General features: G+C 35.7%; 1 protein-coding gene across 1 annotated transcript in view; it reads left to right on the top strand.

Annotated features, from left to right (window-relative positions):
- LOC120352948 (integrator complex subunit 3-like) overlaps positions 1 to 19,871 on the top strand; it is a 62,286-nt gene that overhangs the window by 19,018 nt on the left and 23,397 nt on the right. The window contains 2 exon segments of the mRNA XM_039435300.1: positions 5,055 to 5,219; positions 11,385 to 11,582. Coding sequence (XP_039291234.1) covers positions 5,055 to 5,219; positions 11,385 to 11,582 — 363 coding nt within the window.

The following is a 19,871-nucleotide window of genomic DNA, read 5'->3' as shown; positions in this document are numbered from 1 at the left end:
ACACTGTTAATACTATCTACAAATTGCGTGAGATCATTCATAATAAATGTTTAATCTAACCTGTAGCAACACTTTATTCCTCTCCGTTGATAACTTTTTTCAGATGGTCCAGTCCCTTGACTTTGAATACAGGTGAGCCCTCCGACTTCTTAGCGCACATTTGTGAACCACGAAACCAGACGAATTTCAATCATTTTCCCTAGCTAACTCACGAGCGGCTTTCAGTTCTTTAGCACTCTTGGCAGTCAGCTGATTCATTAGCCTGAAGTGTCCGTTCGGCAGGTTTCTGTTGATTTTTTTCACGTCGATTCCGGGGCTGCTCCTATCTTCTCTGCTTATGGTTTGGAAAGCCGTCATCCATTTGTCCCTCATACTCCTTCTCACGAACCTGACGACAATCTTCGGTGTAGTCTCTCGGTTCATGGATGGCAGTCTGTGAGCGACGCTGATTTCGTTTGATGAAAAATCAGACACTTGGAGAGCACTGGCTACGCCTTGTAGGATTTCGTCCATGTTTTCGTTCTTTGTTGCAGGTATACCGGTTAATAATAAATTTTCCCTCCTGGTATATTCTTCTAATATTTCATTTCTCTTAGAAAGAAATTTCACTTCTTCTTTCAATTTTTGGTTTTCAGTGATTAATTGTTCATTAGCTTTTTGATTTCTCCGATATCCGATTTGAAACTATCAAAACTATCCGAAACAAATTTTACTGAGTGAGTTAGTTCCCTAATTGTTGATCAATATCTTTTTCAACGATTTTGAAAACTGTTCAATTAAAACAGTCATTTTTCGCATTAAAACATCACTTTCCATTTCACTCTCTTCTTGTCCTGGTGACACAGACACCTGTTTACAAGCACTGCACTTCCATTTATTCCGATTATCCTTTGAAGTTTTTTGAAGTTCTTTTCGGTTAAATAGTGGCAGATGTAATGACATTTTTGTTTACACGAAGCACAAATTATGAGTCTTCATCACTGAAATTGCCGAGGCAAACGTTGCAGTTATTCATATTTCAAACGTATCTATAATATGCGAGCTAAATAGAATACGAGTTTGATGAGTAGACGGTCACGATAAACAAGTCAGTACACTCAATAATAGATAAGCTGCAAACAATAGTACAATTCACTCCTTGTCACCACAAACACGTCCGCTCGTCACCGCTGCTCGACTAAGACTGCACTGTATCCGTATCCGCTGCTCAAGATGGCACTGTATCCGTATCACGAATACTCACGATTCATTCCGAGGTTTACCGAATGCTTCACTTGCCTCGGCTAGGTTCGGCTACTCTCGGATGAACTCGTGCAAACTTGGTTCACACAGGATTGTGAACCAAATCCGTGCTAGCAAACCGATTCCCCTCCTCCGTTCCACTACCATACCCAGCCATGTTTCTGGGTTCACATCGGGAAATGAACACTGCTTTCCATCTCCACCATTCCATCGTCATTCCATTCTGTGCTGTTTCAAGCAAGCCACTCCGGGCTCTCAGGCACCGGCCGCAAAACATCGACATTAAGTTTACGTAGATGAAAAATGTTGTGATGTAATTTAATGAGTATAAAATAGAAATATATTATTTGAGTTGCAAATTCATCATTGTATAGGAAGTTGATTCAATTCTGGCGGTTCAATGAACCATTGAACACATAGGACGAGCCGCCACTGGCGGCTAGGACTCTGAACTGTTGCAAGGCGCACTCTTTCAACAGCCTCAGGGGTACTAACTGTCCTGGCAGGTGCAGGAGGTTTCTTCTTAAGCAAAGATCCAGTTTGTTAACATTATGTATCCAACGCAATATCGTGTTACGATCAGGGATAGCACCATGCCGTGCAACGTTAAAATGTGCACAAAAGTCTCGCTGAGTCTGAGTAACTGATTCACCATTTGCGTAAAACCGTCGCATGACGAACGTACGATTATCAAGGTTCCACATCTCGGCTACAACTGAAACTGCACGCTTCCCCTCCACAGCACTACAACTTCCCGCCGCCGCCAATCGACATTCCTTGTATACTACGCAAGTCAAAAACATGCGTTTCCCAGTAATCATTCTATATATCCAAATTTTTGTGATTCAAATCATTATAGCCTACTGTACTTTTATTGTAATTCAAGTCACAAATCTTGATGCTCACTATGTTATGTTATGTTTGAAGGGGCGGATTCAAGGATTCAAATGTTCAAAGAACCTCACACGTCAACCGAAGCTTATTGTGTGTCCAAGTAACCTACGTTAGTTGGACAACCAATACCTGTGTCTTTTACAAGATTCAGGAGTTTTTTTCCTTTACCAACCCCATTCATCACCTGGTTGCTTGCAGCCAAACAGAGCCCTTCTCCTTTCCCCTAGTCTCTTGTAATCCAGTATGATATGCTTGGCAGTCTCTTCAGACTGATTGGTCCTCGTGACTTACGTGAGTTCCACTCCTGGCCTTTTTTGTAGGTCCTTCCGCTGAGGGTGGGATCGCCAAATTGCCTCGGGCGCTTGGCTACCCTCGACTCAGCCTCTTGACTCACATTTGTGCCTAGAGTTTCACCCATCTTAGGTTCTTCTTATTGCCCCTCCGAAACTTATCGGAGTCGAAGGCTTCACCTCTCTCAAAAAGTTTTGCCTGTATGGCCGCCCTTCTTTGAGCAGTATCTCGAAGTTAGTTAGTTAATAGTCTGTAGAACAGTTTTATATGGACTTTAAAGCACTCGTGAGATGTACTCGCGTTCGCTCGCTGCGCTCGCTCACTTGTGTCTCAACTCGTGCGTTGAAGACCCTCATTAAAAAAACTGTCGCATAAACTTCTATTCCGCTGTACAGTCTGGGTCCTGTAGCCTCGCTTATCGGCGGAGGCTCTCTAGACTATAATACTACTCGTTCAAAAACATTGAACATTTTTGAAAATGTATCTTCTTCTAAGCAACAGATGCTCTTTTGTATCTTCTCAAAAGCAACGTGTTGCATCCGAAAAGTTACACAAGGAGCTTTTTGGAGTTACGTCTAACACAGTCTATCAGCTGACAATCGTGAAGAATATCAGTGTGTAGGGAGCTTCCTCCATCTCGGGGTCTAAAGTCTGTGAGATATTTATCTCTTTTCTGTATAGGGCTACTTGTAATAAAAATAGAAAAAAAAATAAAAATCTCAGTACCCTTTTTGAATTATTTAATCACAACATGTTTCATTTCACTTGAAAATGGCATTAATGTTGAAAAATGTTGTGATTAAATAATTCAAAAAGGGTACTGAGATTTTTATTTTTCTTTCTGTGAGATATTACTTTAAACTTGAAGAGGAGAAACCCATTTCTCTTCCACAGTTTGTAGCATAGACAGAGACGGTTATCCTGCGCACATTTGGATGCGCCGTGTCATTTCGCTTCACGTTCTTGTGATGAACACATCTCCGTAATCACACAAACCATATACCTGCTGACCAGTAAACAATTTTGGAACAGTGCCAGGCAATAGCTGGAGGGGGGTGTTAGAATGCTGCTAGGTAGTGGGAGTGATTAGTGGGAGGATAGAGCATCGGACCTTTCCGTCTTCGAGAAAGAGCCGTGTTCAAAGTAATATCTCACAGACTTTACATACTCTGGAGTCTTATGTTTTTGGAAAAGTTTGAATATTACCGCGCGAACAATACCTTGCCTATATGCCGTTTCAATGTCACGGAGGCAAAGCTGTACTGCAACGTGGGTTAAAAGAAAGGAGACGGGGCCGCACTACCTGTGCACTGGGCTATTGTTCCAAACAGGTGCATCCTCTAACTCTCGACTAGCATACTTTATTGTCCTCTGATTCCGCTTCATTAGCCTCATTAGTGGCCCCGTGTGCTTTATTGAAGGCAATTCTAGCTGGTAGCACCAACTTATTTATCACTTTGCACCTTACATCTGTTACTTGTATTTTCTGGAATTATTTAATGTAAATCAGTGATCAAGTACTTGTAATTATTGTATTATTCCCAATGGCTCATTTGATGGAACTTAACTTGCTCACAAGCTGTTAACCGCAACACAGAACAGCACGCTTAGAGAAAGGGCCACATTATAGCGGATTAAGAGTTATAAACTCTCTTCCTATTGAAATAAAATGTATTGAGATCTCAAAAAGGTTCAAGAATTCAATAAAAGCTAAATTGATCGATGCATTTCCGTACAGTTTAGAGGGAAGCTTCAACTGATGGCGCGTGTAGGCATTTTTTTCTCTTTTATAATTACTTTTTTTGAGTACTGTACTCAATACTTTTGACGTGTTATTTACTACCAAGCTTTGCTTGATTCTGTAGTGTTAAATGACGAAAATTAAACTAAACTAAACTAAACTAAGCTGTATACAGATAACTTCAGTTACATACAATTTTATACTTATTGAACGTACGATTTTTTGGCGTCAATAATAATTCAATATTTTCTAAATTTGGCTTATTGGTTTTGTGTTTTGTTTCGGTTTTGTATATGTTTGGACTTTTTAACATCAAAATGAACTTTATACCGAAGTGAAAAGTGTAAATTTAAAGTATTGTGCTCACTATAACCTTAGTGTCCGGTTTCCCATTAGGGAACTGTGGACTATATACGGCGAGGTGCAACTACCCTTGGGTCTCCCCACCATTCAAAGCCATACGCTAATATTAATAATTGGCGTCCTTTCAAATTCTATTAGATTGAACGCAACTTGGCAATCATATGATGTGTATCATGCGTTTGTCTAGTCCCATTCAATCTCGTAGAATCTATAAGGACGGCTAACAAATGTACTTCCAAGAATCGATGTGGGCTTTACACACCACGTAAGTTTGACTCAATTTGTACTTGTCATCGATAGTGTGTCTATCCAATCACTGTAGGCTACCACTGGTTTACAGCTGAAAGTGCCTTTGAGTAACCACACTGGTCCACCAATATTGCTCGGAATGGAAACCTTAATAATAACAATAGGTGACCACTGAAGGGTCTCTAGAACTTGTACCTGTCCATCCATTGCTTTCTGCGGCGCCGTCTCATTTCTTTAAGTTGCCGTAACTTGAGTGTGGATTGTATGTTTGAAGATGCGAGGCAATGGAGAGGATAACGCAGTACGTGATCCAGGACGAGGAGGAGTCTGACAGTGAGACGTTGGCCGTGCTCGCCAAGTGTCTTTGTCGAGTGCTGCATCACCACATTCAGGCCAAAATCTTCCCCCACACGCTCACCGATGATAGTCTTGACGACAGGTACGTACCTAGTAAACCACCTATGGTTACATTCTCGTTATAAAGTATTTAAAACTAGCAGTAGTTCTGTGAACAGTAGACCTCACGCAGTATTCTCATCCACAAGTACCTGATTGAAACTATAGACCTTATGGAAATACAGCAATAGACTGGCTTCTCCACACATCTGTGTAATCACTTGTCAGCTGATTTATGATGATATTGTATAGTCTGATTTTTACTCTAATATTAGCGTATGAAGGAGGCTCCTGTTTCCTTTTATACTAGTAGTTCTGTGAACAGTAGACCTTACGCAGTATTCTCATCCACAAGTACCTGATTGAAACTATAGACCTTATGGAGATACAGCAATAGACTGGCTTCTCCACACATCTGTATAATCACTTGTCAGCTGATTTATGATGAATAATTATAGTCTGATTTTTACTCTAAAATTGGCGTATGAAGGAGGCTCCTGTTTCCTTTTATATTATCTTTGAAATGCAACATTTCCAAAAACCTTATATATACGTAGACGCGCAATTAGAAAAGAACATACCTGTCAAATTTCATGAAAATCTTTAACGCGTTTCGCCGTAAATGCGCACATATAAACATTTAAACATAAGAGAAATGCCAAACCGTCGACTTGAATCCTAAGCTGCGTACACATATTCGCGCTTCCAACCAGCACCGAGCACGCTCCTCCCTCGTACCGCCCTCGTACCACCATCGAACCACAGTCGCACCGCCCACGCACCCATCATGAACGTTATGGAAGATGTTAGATCTTCTCGCGTTCCCCGGTCGAACGACTCTTGCTCGCGGTCGATCATCAATCAAAGATAAAGAAATAAGTCCAGTTAACTATATGAACATTTTTCAAATGAACATTCGTAGTATTTATAAGAACTTTAATGAATTCATAGTGTGTCTTAATAATTTCAAAGTGTCATTCGATATAATAATTCTAACTGAAACTTGGTATTCTGGAGATAAGCCTATTAATTTTTATATAGATGGCTACAATTTGCTAAACCAGCCCAGTAAACTTAATAAATGCGATAGTCTTTGCATGTATATTAACAAAAAATATAATTTCACAGTTTTAGATTGTGAGTTGATAGAAGCTAACGCGCTGAGTGTTATTGTTGAACTGGGTAATGATTTGATAATACAAGTTATCGCAGTCTATAGGTCTCCGAACAGCAACACAGATAATTTTATCCGAGTGTTGAATAACTATCTTGAATCTCTTCCGAATAATCGTAATGTAGTTTTGGCAGGTGATATTAATATCGATATTTTGAGCACTGATCGCTGTACATTCCAGTATCTGAATGTTATGAATGGAAATGGTTTTAATTCTTTAATTAATATTCCGACTAGAAAAGTGGATAATAGTCAATCTTAATTGATCATATATTCTTCAAGAATTCTACACATTCTATCGAACCAAAAATAGCTAATGTCTTTAAATTAAATATCACTGATCACTTTGCTACCACTCTTCATATAAATCTAAACAGTAAATTGCCTCACACTCCCGTCACACAGACAAATATAATTACTATGATTGATTTTAATAAACTTAAATCATACCTACTGCACGAGAAATGGGAATTTCTGAACAATGATGATTCTGTTGATTCTATGGTTGAGAGGTTTGTTAATACTCTTACAATTATATACATATTTCTAATATGAAAAAAAAATTAATCATAAGAAAAAACCACTGAAACCATGGATCACGCTTGGCTTGATAGAGTCTATTAATGAAAGAGATAAAATTGCCAAACAACTAAAAAAGGAACCTTTCAATACTAACTTGAAAAATAAATACAGGACATACAGGAACCTACTGAATAATCTTATAAATCGTACAAAGGATGATTATTATAAAACTAAAATTAACGAATGTGGGAATAATGCAAAAAAATTATGGTCTTACATAAATGAACTACTAGATAGGAAAAGGAAAGAAAATGAAATAAATAAATGCACATGAATTAAATAAATACTTTGTAAATGTTGGTAAAACTTATGCTGATAGGATACCTAAATATACCAGCCAGTCCGCTTATGAATTCAAATATAAGAAAAATAACTCGAGATTGACCGACTCTTTTGTCTTGCAACCGGTAAATGAAATTCAAATAAAAAATGCCATACTCAGTCTGAAAAATAATACATGTCCAGGTATTGATGGTATAAATAGTAAAAGTTAAAAATAGTAGCCGATTTCATTGCCTATCCTTTCACATCAATTATAAATAAATGTTTTCGCGAAGGAGTTTTTCCACAATTGTTCAAGGTCGCCAAAATCAAACCTCTATTCAAATCAGGTGATAAAAAACTCACTGAGAACTATAGACCAATCAGTTTGCTTAGTTCATTAACGAAAATAATGGAGAAAGTGATAAAATTTCAAATTATTGAATTCTTTGACTTACATGGGATAATAGAAGACCACCAATTTGGATTTCAAAAAAATAATGTACTGATGATGCTCTAATCCATTTCTCAAATTCTGTGGCAGATTTGTTAAATAAGGGAAAGAAAACTCTTGCGGTTTTCCTTGATCTAGCCAAGGCTTTCGATACTGTGGCTCACAACCAACTACTAAATAAACTGGATCGAGCAGGAATCAGAGGTACAACTCTGAGATTGTTCCATAGCTACCTTGCACATAGATCACAAATTCTTACACTTGATGACTGTGTGAGTGATCTGCCTCTCTCCGGTTATGGTCTCCCTCAGGGAACAGTCTTATCACCAATCTTATTCCTTCTTTATGTAAATGAGATACTCAGACTAGACCTGAATGGAGGTGTGGTATTCTCATTTGCTGACGATACTGTGCTGTTGTTTGGAGAGAGCACCTGGCAGAGAGTCTATGGAGCCGCGTCCAGAGGCATCTCCACTCTGAAGAAATGGTTAGATGTTAACTCCCTAAGCTTAAATATTAAAAAAACAAAATATATCGCCTTTTCAAGAAATATCTCTGGACATGAAGAGACAAATTGTACACTTAAATTGCATTTAAATTGTAATTTATTAGACGATGCTCCCTGTAGATGTCCTGAGATTGAAAGGACTAGTCAAATAAAATATTTGGGTTTGATAATCGAGGAGGGATTCAAGTGGAGAAGGCATATTGAATACCTATGCCATAAACTAAGGTTTGTCTCCTATAATTTTTATAAGTTGAGGTCGATACTTGATTTATCAAAGTTGAGAATGCTTTATTTTGCAATTGTACAATCTCTATTAAATTATGGCTTGGCGGTTTGGGGTGGTACTTATGACACTCTTTTGTTACCACTATTCATTATACAGAAAATGATCATAAAAACCATATTAAATAAACCCATATTGTTCCCCTCAAAATTGCATTCAGTGAATTGAGAGTCATGTCAATCCGGCAACTCTATGTGCTTAGCATATTTAAATATTTCAATAAACATAGAAGCTCATTTTCAAGAATCAATGTAACTCATAGAACAAGATACAATCTACATAGATATATTACTTATGATTCGAATTTAACAGTTATTCGTAAGCAGCTGGTATACATCGCTCCAAAGATTGTAAACTGCATCCCGAACGAGCTCATCGGTGTACCTATTAAGTCTGTACCAATAAATATTAAAAACTGGATACTTCACAACTATTATTTCCATCTTAATATTTTATGAGTTCAAAATTTTTTCAGCTTTTCTTTATTGTCTGGATTAATTCACAATTAATAGCATTTATTTTAAATATACTTACCATTGTTTGAATAAAAATATTCCATTTTAAATTATTAGCTTAAGATTTAGAAACAGTTACGGTAAGTCTCTACTCCTACTGGCGGACAAGTGTTTCACTTATGCCAGTAGTACTTCACCTCTAGCCGTATTTTACAGATAGATGATATAGATATTTAGAATAATAATTATTGTTTTTTTTCTGATTGTCACATCTTTGTAAAGTTTTTGTGTTTTGGTGAAATAAATTGAATTGAATTGAATTGAATTGAATCAATCGCTCTGCTGGAGTGACGTTCGGTTGCGGAGCAGAGCGAAAGTCTGTACGCACCTCTAGACCTACCTCACTTCGCTCGGTTAATAAAGGGAATTTTTTTTAAACAAATGGATGAAAATTATTATAAAATGTAAACAATAATGTAAGGTTTTTTTGAAATTTTGCATTTTAAGGATAATAAATATGTTAAGGTTAATATAGAAGGAAAATGAGCCTCTTTCATACATCAATATTACCGTAAAATTCATAAAAAAGAATTATTAATCATAAATCAGCTCTCGAGTGGATTATGCAATGACGCATGTAATTGATTACTAATGTCCGGTTGCAGAGTCGCTACATAAAGTCACCTATAATAGTTAATAGAGCCATTAGTTAACAACTCGCCCATAAATAGATGTTCGTTGCAGAGTCGTTTGCCAGACCCCTGTTAGCTATGGCTCTGATAAGGCACACACATAAGTCACACTGCTGCTCATACCACTTTTTGCGTGGTATGCTTCTATCCAACTAATGTATTGGCAACGGGGAGAGAATCACTGTGAACAGTTCTTCCAAACCTCCAGTCGGATGACGTCACAGCATGGCGCTTGTTTATCACAACACTGCTTTCTCTGCTCTGCTTATTATGTTTTTGATGTTTGGAGGTTACGAATCAAATCGAGAACTGCAGACTAATTTGTTATTATTTTCAGTTAAGTTAGTTTGAATTTTTGATAAATGAATTAAGTAAAATAAGATTAGAGGTAGAAGTAAAATGAGTGACTGGTGTATTTTTAGTATTGTATAATAATTAAAAAAAAATTTTTTTTGACCAGAATTATTTTATTTCCTTCTGGCATTTTGATATATCTTGGAAGCAAAGCAGCCAGTTTACAAGATATATTTCTAATGACTCTGCATACGGTGCTTATAAATTAATACTAATTGATTATTCAAAATTATTAAATTATACAAGTATTTATTAAAAATTGTATGACATCTTCGTCCAAGCTACTCGAATAGTCAATGATATTTTATTCAGTTCATTTTGCCTACAGTTTCAAATAGTTAAGGCTATTTTAATGTAATCAAATTTTATGTATGATCATTTTCGTCTGCCTTTTAGAACATGCAAACAAGTCAACATAACCTTAAAATACACTTGAAGCGAATGTATAGTGGATTTATAAGCATGATTTTGGGCATTTAAATTAAGAGCGCATTTAGTTATTTGTAGCCTCAGATGACGTCATCTGCCTGTAGGGTTTTCGTCTCTGCTACGGAAAAACCTGTTTGTTGGCGCGCTGTTACCTATCAGCAGAGCAATAGCTAACAGAACGTCTCTGCAACGAAATTGGCCTGTTAAATAGTTGAGCCGATTCTTGACCCATTTGGTGATAATTTACGCAAAATTTTGTTTTAAATCTATGCAAGCTCTTCAATTTTAACTGTCACATTATTTTGCAGACCTGCAATATATTCTTCCTTTCATTTTCACCCCGTTCTTTCTCTTCTATCAACTTTTACGTTTTCTTGATCAAGTTTTTTTTTCAAATTTTGATATTTAGTTCTTATTTATAATCAACTTTTTTCTAACTTTCTTATCTTCTTTTAAGCAAGTTTTTCTGTTTTCTTAATCAAGTTTTATCTTAATTTTTAATATCAAGTTCTTATTTCTAAAACAGTTTTTTCCTAAGCAACTTTTTTTCTGTTTCCTTTGTCTAGTTTTGTTTTGCTTTTTAATTTTAAGTTCTCAATAATTATTTCTAAATCATTTGTATCATACTTTTTGTGTAAATGAGGTTAGTTTAGCTGTAAACCTCTTCGAGATGTACTTTTTTCATGTAATGTATTCTCAATAAATAAATAGATTTGAGTCGAGGTAGTGTGAGTTGAGCCTAAAGGTGCGTACAGACTTTCGCTCTGCTCCGCAACCGAACGTCACTCGAGCAGATCGATTGATGATCGACCGGCGAGCAAGATTGGAACGCGAGAAGAGCTAACATCTCCCGTAACGTTCATGATTGGAGCGATTGCGGAGCGAGTGTGGAGCGTGTTGGAGGCGCGTATATCTGTACGCACCTTTAGAGCAGACTGTGGTTTATAACTGCGCGAGGTCTACTGTTCGCTGAACTACTAGTTTAGCAATCTATACTGAGATGAAATGTGTTTCAGTATTGGGCAGCCCCTGTTTGTGTTGATGCGGTGTGTGTCTGAGCTGAGTGACGAGGACTCCCGCCGTCTGCCGCTGATCTCACTTCTGGTGGAGATGTGCTCGCATGAGCAGCGCATCGGATATCTGCTGCTCTACTACCTGCACGCCAGCAAGTCCGACCGACACACCATCATACAACAGTCCAACAAGCTCACCAGGTACTCACAACACTGGACAACTATTAACTCATTTTGAATTTGAATTACTCATTGCATGTACAACAATAAAATTGTTTGGCAATCGTCACATATTACTAAACAAAAAGTCATTCATGTCATAAAATAGTTATTTGTATATCTAGAGTGAAAAGTACTGATTTTCTCCCTGAGGGAAAAGTTTGAAGCCCGAGGCAAAGCCGAGGGCAACTATTTTCCTGAGGGAGAAAAAGTATTTTTCGCTCGTGATGTACACAACATTTTTCCTCCATCTACATTTTTTCATAGAAACTGCCAATCGAATCATTTTAATAACTTACGTTATTGGTGACAATGTTTTCTAACAACAGAACCTGAAATCTAAAACCTAAAAACCGGTCGCCTGATTGGCACTGCCGATTGTGCTATCTATCGGCAAAAGTTGTAACAATTATCAGCTGGGCGGCTATCAAAAATGGCTGACTCTAGATCACGCGTTTCAGATTTGAAAGAAAAATATGCAGATGAAATAGTATATTTCGCACCTAGGGCCGAAAATGAGATATTTCCGGCTCGAAATCGGTTTTTAAGTCCGAGGCCGTAGGCCGAGGACTAGAAAAGATTGAGAGCCGGAAATACATTTTTGCCCATGGTGCGAACGCTATTTTTCGCCACACCAAAAAAAAAACTTCCCAATATATAAGAAATTAAAAAATAAATAAAATTCAAAAAGCCTATTTTGATAGTTTGAATCTTGGTTATGACAACTTTCACTGTCAATTAATTTCAATATTACTAATTAATAATTTACAATAGTGACAATATTTTTATACTATTAATATTTCGAATAATTATTTGAATTTTTATAGCTCGCGCTTTGCGCCTGGTGCAATATCTCATGGATAGATGGATGAATAGAATTTTCATTACTATTTTGAAATAATGTGATTAAAAAATTAATATAATTGCATATTTCACAGTTTTGTCTCAAAATATATCTAAAAAATTGATTGAAATTTAAATTACGGTAACTAATATAAAAAATAGCTAATAAAAGTCACTAATAGCTAAATGTCACTGACCGAGGTTCGAACCTAGATCATGTTTGTAATTCACTAAGCTTTGAGTTCTGATGTACTACGCCTTTACGCTCTCGGCCATTGTATAATTTTGATCAAAGAGGCCTGTAAGTCAGGTAACGTATGTAGGCTACTATAATATAGTGTAGGCCTATAGCGGCAAACTTGAAGCCGGTTTGCCGGCATTTTCACAACAAAATATTGCTCTGAAAATAGTTAAATCATAGAGAAAACATTCGAAGATTCAATCTTGAGTGAGCCTAATGTTTTCTCTATATGGTTTGATATTGAAGAAAAATTATCTAAAAGTTTTAATAATGAATTACGGAAAAATTACTAGGAATTTTTCAGTCAAGGCTGAGTTTCACCAGTAGGCTTACCTTAAACTTTAGATCTCTGCTGTATTTTCCTATTATTATTGTTGATTGTATTGCATTAAGAAGTGGAATTCGATAATGAAAAAGAAACAATTATTACTCTACCTCACTTTTAAATATTGATACAATTATTGTACTTTGATTTCAAATTCGATTCTTCACTTTTAAAGACTTGCGATACTTACCTTTCTGACAATGGACAATGCAGCCAACATTATATTGTTGAGGCTATGGAGATATCATCGTATTCTATTGTTTGATATCAAAAACACAATAATAAATATTAAATTATAATAATAATAATAATAATTTATTCTTTGCATGTACATATTTTACAATGTTTGGCAGTTCGTCAAAACAATAAAAACAACAATAAAAACAATAAATTGTTCATAAATATAAACAACAACAAAAAATACAAGAAGAAGAACAAGTCAATCAATCAATCAATTAATTAAAAACAACCTGTATGAAATGAAAATTCAGGTGAAATGCTGTAAATTTAGATATGTAAGTTAGTATGAAACAGTAATTCATAAAATATATTATAGACATGATACCGCGATTCACGATACATAATTATATAGATTATTACAGTCGTTATGAGATTATCTCTATGATTTTTGTGAGATCGGACACGATCAGCTGTTATTCAAGGTCATTTTACAGCCCTAGGGCCGTAAAGTTTTACCGGCCTGGTCGGAAAACAATCACTTTCGGCCTCCATATGACGCACGTAAACCAGCTCATTACATCCAAGTGTGGCGAAAAATATTTGTTGGCTGGTATTTTGAATAGAATAAAATATTTTTAAATATGTATAAATTTTTATCGTCTACTAATATTAAATATGTAATAGCCTATCATACAAACATTTATATTTCATGAGTTGATCAAATTTCTGGTTGTGGTATTGAATTCAGTTGACTCAATGACAGACACCTCTATTATGCTTCCTCAACTGAGCTTAGACCTAAAATATTTCAAATGTAAGTTATTAAAATAGAGATGCTTCCCATGTTATTCAAATGGAGTTACTTTACGCTCGAGGGAGCTTTTCTCTTTTTTCGTCACGAGAGCGAAAAAGTGACACTTTAGTATTATGTTCCAGGGAGTAAAAGTAAGCACTTTAGACAGTAGCTGTAGGAAAACACTTTTATCAGCCAGCCAGTCCTTCAATTTTTATTGAGCTGCACTCTATTGTTAATACCTATCCTTAAGATGGTGCGGCAGGGAGTTGCTAATTTTTTGGCTCATATGGATTAAATTTTTTCTCGTAGAACGATGTTCTATGTTGCTGTATTCTGTATTTATTCCTTCAGCGCGTGTAGGTCAGCACCTCTTGTCCACGTCGATGCATGCTTGAGACCAAATGCTTCAGGCTCCAGAATATACAGACAAGGTGGTGTGAGCGTCCCTTTTGCTCGAAATAGTTCTCTACATGGAGATTCTGGCGGTTTTCGAGCATTTCTCCAATTACTCTTTTTTGTGCTCTGAATCTATATAAATAAAAATCGAGCCTCAAATTTTGACGTTCAATAACTCTTTCATCTGTGCACCGAATTTAATGATTTTTTTTAGTTGTCTTCGTTATGTTCAGGACCAGGTTTATGGCCTACCAAATTTATAATCCGACTTCATGACTCTTTCCTACGATCCTTCAAAGTTTACATGCCATCCTTATGGGAGAAGATTTGTGAGCTGGCCACACACAGAAATAAAAATCATCTGTTATAATCATTGCGTCATCCAACAGCCGTCGATAGATAGTAGACAAGAATGTGTGCTGCTTCATAACCACTCATGTATTTAATTCTAAACGCCCAGAGTAAAAACAAAATGACTGTTTTGTGTGTAACCATCCAGCAGTGCGGCCTCAGGTTAAATACATTGCTTTGTTTCGAATAATTGAATAGTTGGATTATTATCTTTATAAATGAAATCAATTAAAATCCCCCGAAGCCAGTTACTTATTCAAATATTAGCTACTCATTCAGTTACATTTATATTAGTTACAGTTATTACATATTTTAGCTATTAGTCACATATATTCAGTTACTTATTCAGACTTATTATTAATCGATCTTCTTCAATACTTAATTCACCGAGAATGGTAATAGGCCTATTTTCAATTCTTCAAGATTTCAGTAGGTCAAGGTTTTATTTGGACCCTTGCGGAGCACGAGTTACCTGCAAGTTTTTAATGAATGTTGGTATTTGAAGTTATTACTGATAAAAGTAATCAATTTTGTAATATTGTTTTCTATCGAAACCCTCGATTCTCCAATTATAATTCCGACATCAGGGTTCATCGTCACTCACCAATTATTAAAAAAGTTTGTGAAGCAATTAATTTTCCAAGGTCATGCATTAGATTTTTTTATAATAGTGTTAAATTCCCTGCATGTCTTGAATAAGTGAAAGGAGTGGACGGGGGAGCACATGTGATTTATGCAAAAATATAGCATAGCTTAAACTACACGTCGATTAATGATATGCCAATTGAAACTTTGGAGGCTGATAACAACGCTTTAAGAATTGAAACTAATTTGTCTAGGAATAATGCTAATAAGTGGAAAAATAAGTACGAAGAGGTGCTGAAACTCAGATCGAACGAGGATTGTGACAAGCGGGTAGGGATTGAAACAATAGTTCAGTCAAGACGATTAAGCGTCTCAAATGTTAATGGTGATAAATCTCAAACAATAAGCGCTCAATCCAACCGCTTCAAATGGGAATCTACAAAATACCAGAAGGAAAAACACAATAATTCTGGAAACAAGTATCTTGTGTTAGGTGATTCAATGGTGAAAAACGTGACTCCTCAAAACTGTACCGTTGATGTTCGACCAGGAATACGAATTGATCAGTTAGCCCGGGTGATACAAAATAAGTATAAAACATCTTCAAAACAGAACTATAACAGTGTAATAGTCCATGTTGGTACTAATTCAATTCGAAGAGATACTGAAGAATCTTTGGTGAATGAAATGAGAAACTTGATAAGAACAGCTAAACAATGTTTCAGTTCATCACAAATAATAATTAGCGGCATAATACTAAGACGTTCAGTGAGTGACTCATACATCAATAGGATTAATGATTCCATCAGAACTGAGTGCGACAAATTAGGTGTATTATTTGTAAACCCCAACAGTTTCATCAACATCAAGGAATGTCTAGGCAAAGATGGTGTACATTTAAATAGATTAGGCTCAAATAAAATAAGTGAAATGTGTGATAAGGTTTTCAGTTTAATAAGGAAAGAGGAAAACTAATTGGCTATGCTAGGGGTGTAAATAAAAATAAAATATCTGAAATGAAAGATTCACCGAGAGTTGAAAGTAGTGATAAAAAATATTTAAAAGACTCATGTAATTTGAAAATAATACATCAGAATATTGATGGAATTATTAGTAAGGTGAACCTTTTGGACACGCTAGTGGAAGATGAACAACCTGATATTCTTATTTTGACTGAGCATGGTTTGAAAGACTTTGAAATTAGTTCTCTGACAATAAATGATATGTTTTTAGTATGTAGTTATAACAGAGTTAATATGAGGAAAGGAGGTGTAGCGATATATGCAAGTCTTGAATTTTTAGATGTCATTAATTGCAAGTTTACAATTGTGAATACTGCTGATTTATGTAATATTCGAGATATTGAAATGTGTGGCTTTGGTTTTAAGATTGGTGGACATTCCTATACTATTGTTGGCTTGTATAGATCCCCAAGCGGTGACATTAGTGTATTTTTTAAAGGGCTTGAAATGTTATTTGATCGGATATGTAGTCATGCTCATGATAAAGTTATTGTTGCTGGCGATTATAATATAAATGTACTAAATAGTTCTCCTGAACATAGGAACTTGATTAATATTCTAAACCAATTTGATTTGCATTATACCATTAAAGAGCCCACAAGAATTTCTGGAGTAAGTAGGACAGCCATTGACAATATTATTACTAATATTGAAGTAGAATCGTATGATGTACATATTCTTCACACACTGTTATCAGATCATACTGCACAGGTTTTTCATACGCAATACGCTCATATTTTCAAGAGATCCCAGACTAATCAGATACTATTTAACACTCCAATCCATAATTTCTCACAAGGGAATGTAATAAAACTTAAAAAATCTCTCGGTGATGAATCATGGACATTAGTTTATAATGCATCAGATGTAAACAACCAATTTGCGCGGTTCCATGAAACTTTACTCAATCACTTGAAAATAAACTGCCCTTTAAAACGTCAACGTAAAAAGACTCAGAAGAAAAAGAAATTTAGAGGTGAATGGATCACGGATGAAATTGTGCAAATAAGAAATCTTCTAAAACTAGCTAAACACAATATTAATAATGGTGTAAGTATCAAAGAGGAGCCATTAAAACGTATTCAAAAAATGTATGATAATAAAGTTGTTCAAGCAAAAAAGCAATATATAAGTAATTTAATTTTGAAATCTTCAAATAAATCAAAAACAAGCTGGAAGATCATAAATGAATTAAGAGGTAGGAAAAAACCTTTACGGCCAAATATAGAACTAGAAGAAGATGGGAAAGTTATAACAGATTCTAAGCAGGTAGCTGATGCATTTAATAATTTCTTCATATCAATGGCACCCACTATCAATGTTCCAAAATCAAATCTACGAATTAATGACGCCCCCTCTATAAAAAAATCAAATTGTAGAAATAGCCTATTCTTCTTTCCAACATGTAGTAGAGAAATACTCGAAATAATAAGAAGTCTCAAATCAAAAAATAGCGTTGGATTTGATAATATCCCGGTGGATGTAATTAAGGAATGTAGTAATGAAATAGTTGATCCACTAGTTTTCATAATAAATAATGCCTTAGAAACTGGAATATTTCCAGATCTACTAAAAATTGCCAAGGTTAAACCATTGTTCAAGCAGGGTGTGAAAACAGATGTGAATAACTATAGGCCCATTTCTATTTTGCCAGCTCTATCCAAAGTGTTTGAGAAACTAATTTATAACAGAATAATGGATTATCTAGAGCGATTTGACTTAATCTCGTCCTGTCAAAATGGTTTTGTGAGAGGCAAATCAACAATAACTGCGGCTATAACCTTTATTGAGAGTGTTATTGATCAGGTTGATAATGGCAACTTTGTTATTGGTACACTTTTGGATTTGTCCAAAGCGTTTGACAGTGTTGATGTTGATATACTTATCAGTAGGATCTCAGAGGTAGGAATTAGAGGAATCGGTTGTAGTTTAATCAAGTCCTATTTGACAAATCGATTTCAATTTGTTGCTATTGACTCTCAATCCCAGGTAGCTGAATCAATGCGACTGAGTGTTACAAGAGGTGTGCCGCAAGGATCCATTCTGGGTCCATTGCTTTTTATTCTTTATACAAATGATTTGCAATCGTCAGTCCCAGTAGAGGTGGGTATCACATTATACGCTGATGATACAACAATAATGTTCAACAACAACAGCCTCAATGAACTGGAGGTGGAAGCAAATCTACAGACAAATTCTGTTGTACAATATTATAATAAATCATTATTGTCAGTGAACCCTAAAAAAAGTAAGTGCCTTCAATTTGGTTTCAAACATTATGTATTTGAACCAGTAATTAGCATTGGTGACTCTATTGTGGAGAATGTGACAGAGGCGAGTCTGTTGGGACTGATTGTGGATAAGGATCTCTCATGGAATGCCCATACTGACAGACTGGCGAACAGAATCAGTAGCAGTTTATTTGTTCTGCGAAACATAGTCAAGTGTGTGCCCCCTGAGACAGGAAAAACGTTATATTTCGCACTCATTCATTCACATATTGCATATGGAATTGAGCTCTGGGGTAACACGTCTCTGCAGAACATAAATAAGATATTCATTCTGCAAAAGCGGGCTATTAGGTGTTTAGTGGGATTGGGGTTCAATCATCCTTGTCGAGATTATTTTAAAAGGCTGTGCATACTCACTGTACCTTGTATTTTTATTTTTAAAACTTTATTATATGTGATTAAGAATATGGGCAGTTTAACGACCAATGCACAGGTACATTCACACTTCACAAGAAACAGGAACAACTTTATCGTTCAGCCTCACAGGCTAACTCTTTTTGAGAAAAAAACTAGCTACATAGGGACAAAATTTCTAAACAAGTTGCCTGGTAATATAGATTTTAAGAGCATGACTTTCAAAAAAGATCTTCATAAGTTCCTTGTTGAAAAAAGTTTTTATAATGTGAATGAATTTTTATGTGACAATTATGTGTAATATCATATAGGCTATATATATATATTTTTATTATGTTAAATATTTTTTTTTGTTAAATATTGAAGAGATTTTCTTTGTACATGACAATGTTCAATTGTATAGTTGTGATTCATAATGACTGTACTGTATTGAACAAATAAAAATTATTATTATTTATTATTTATGCGTGATCGATTAATTTGTCACTTATGATTTTATCGTACACGCACATGGAAGAGTAGGTTAAACTGATTATTTAATCAATAAAAATGATAGGATGGTCTGGATTTGAGGATTGTTAGTATGGGTTATAGATTTTGAGGTGTGCATCCAGCTAAAGTTTGCCATGAGATGCATCAACTATTTGGCGGTACGAAGTTCGCCGGGCCAGCTAGTGCTCTGATAATTTCCGGTGACAGCAACAGTAATCCGTAGGTAAGAAGAGGCTGAAAGTAACCATAGTGTGTGTAGAAGACTTATTTGCTGATGCATTTGCTCTTGCTATAATGTAGCAGTTGCGAATGTGGCCTTACTGAGTCGTTTAATCAGTTCGTCGATGTGATCATTCCATCTCAAACCCTGAATTCATTTTCAAACCCAGAAAGCT

Source organism: Nilaparvata lugens, chromosome 9, assembly GCF_014356525.2.
Source record: "Nilaparvata lugens isolate BPH chromosome 9, ASM1435652v1, whole genome shotgun sequence".
Classification (NCBI taxonomy): Eukaryota; Metazoa; Arthropoda; class Insecta; order Hemiptera; family Delphacidae; genus Nilaparvata; species Nilaparvata lugens.
The sequence above is the reverse complement of the archived record's forward strand: the minus strand, read 5'-3'. Positions and strand labels throughout refer to the sequence as shown.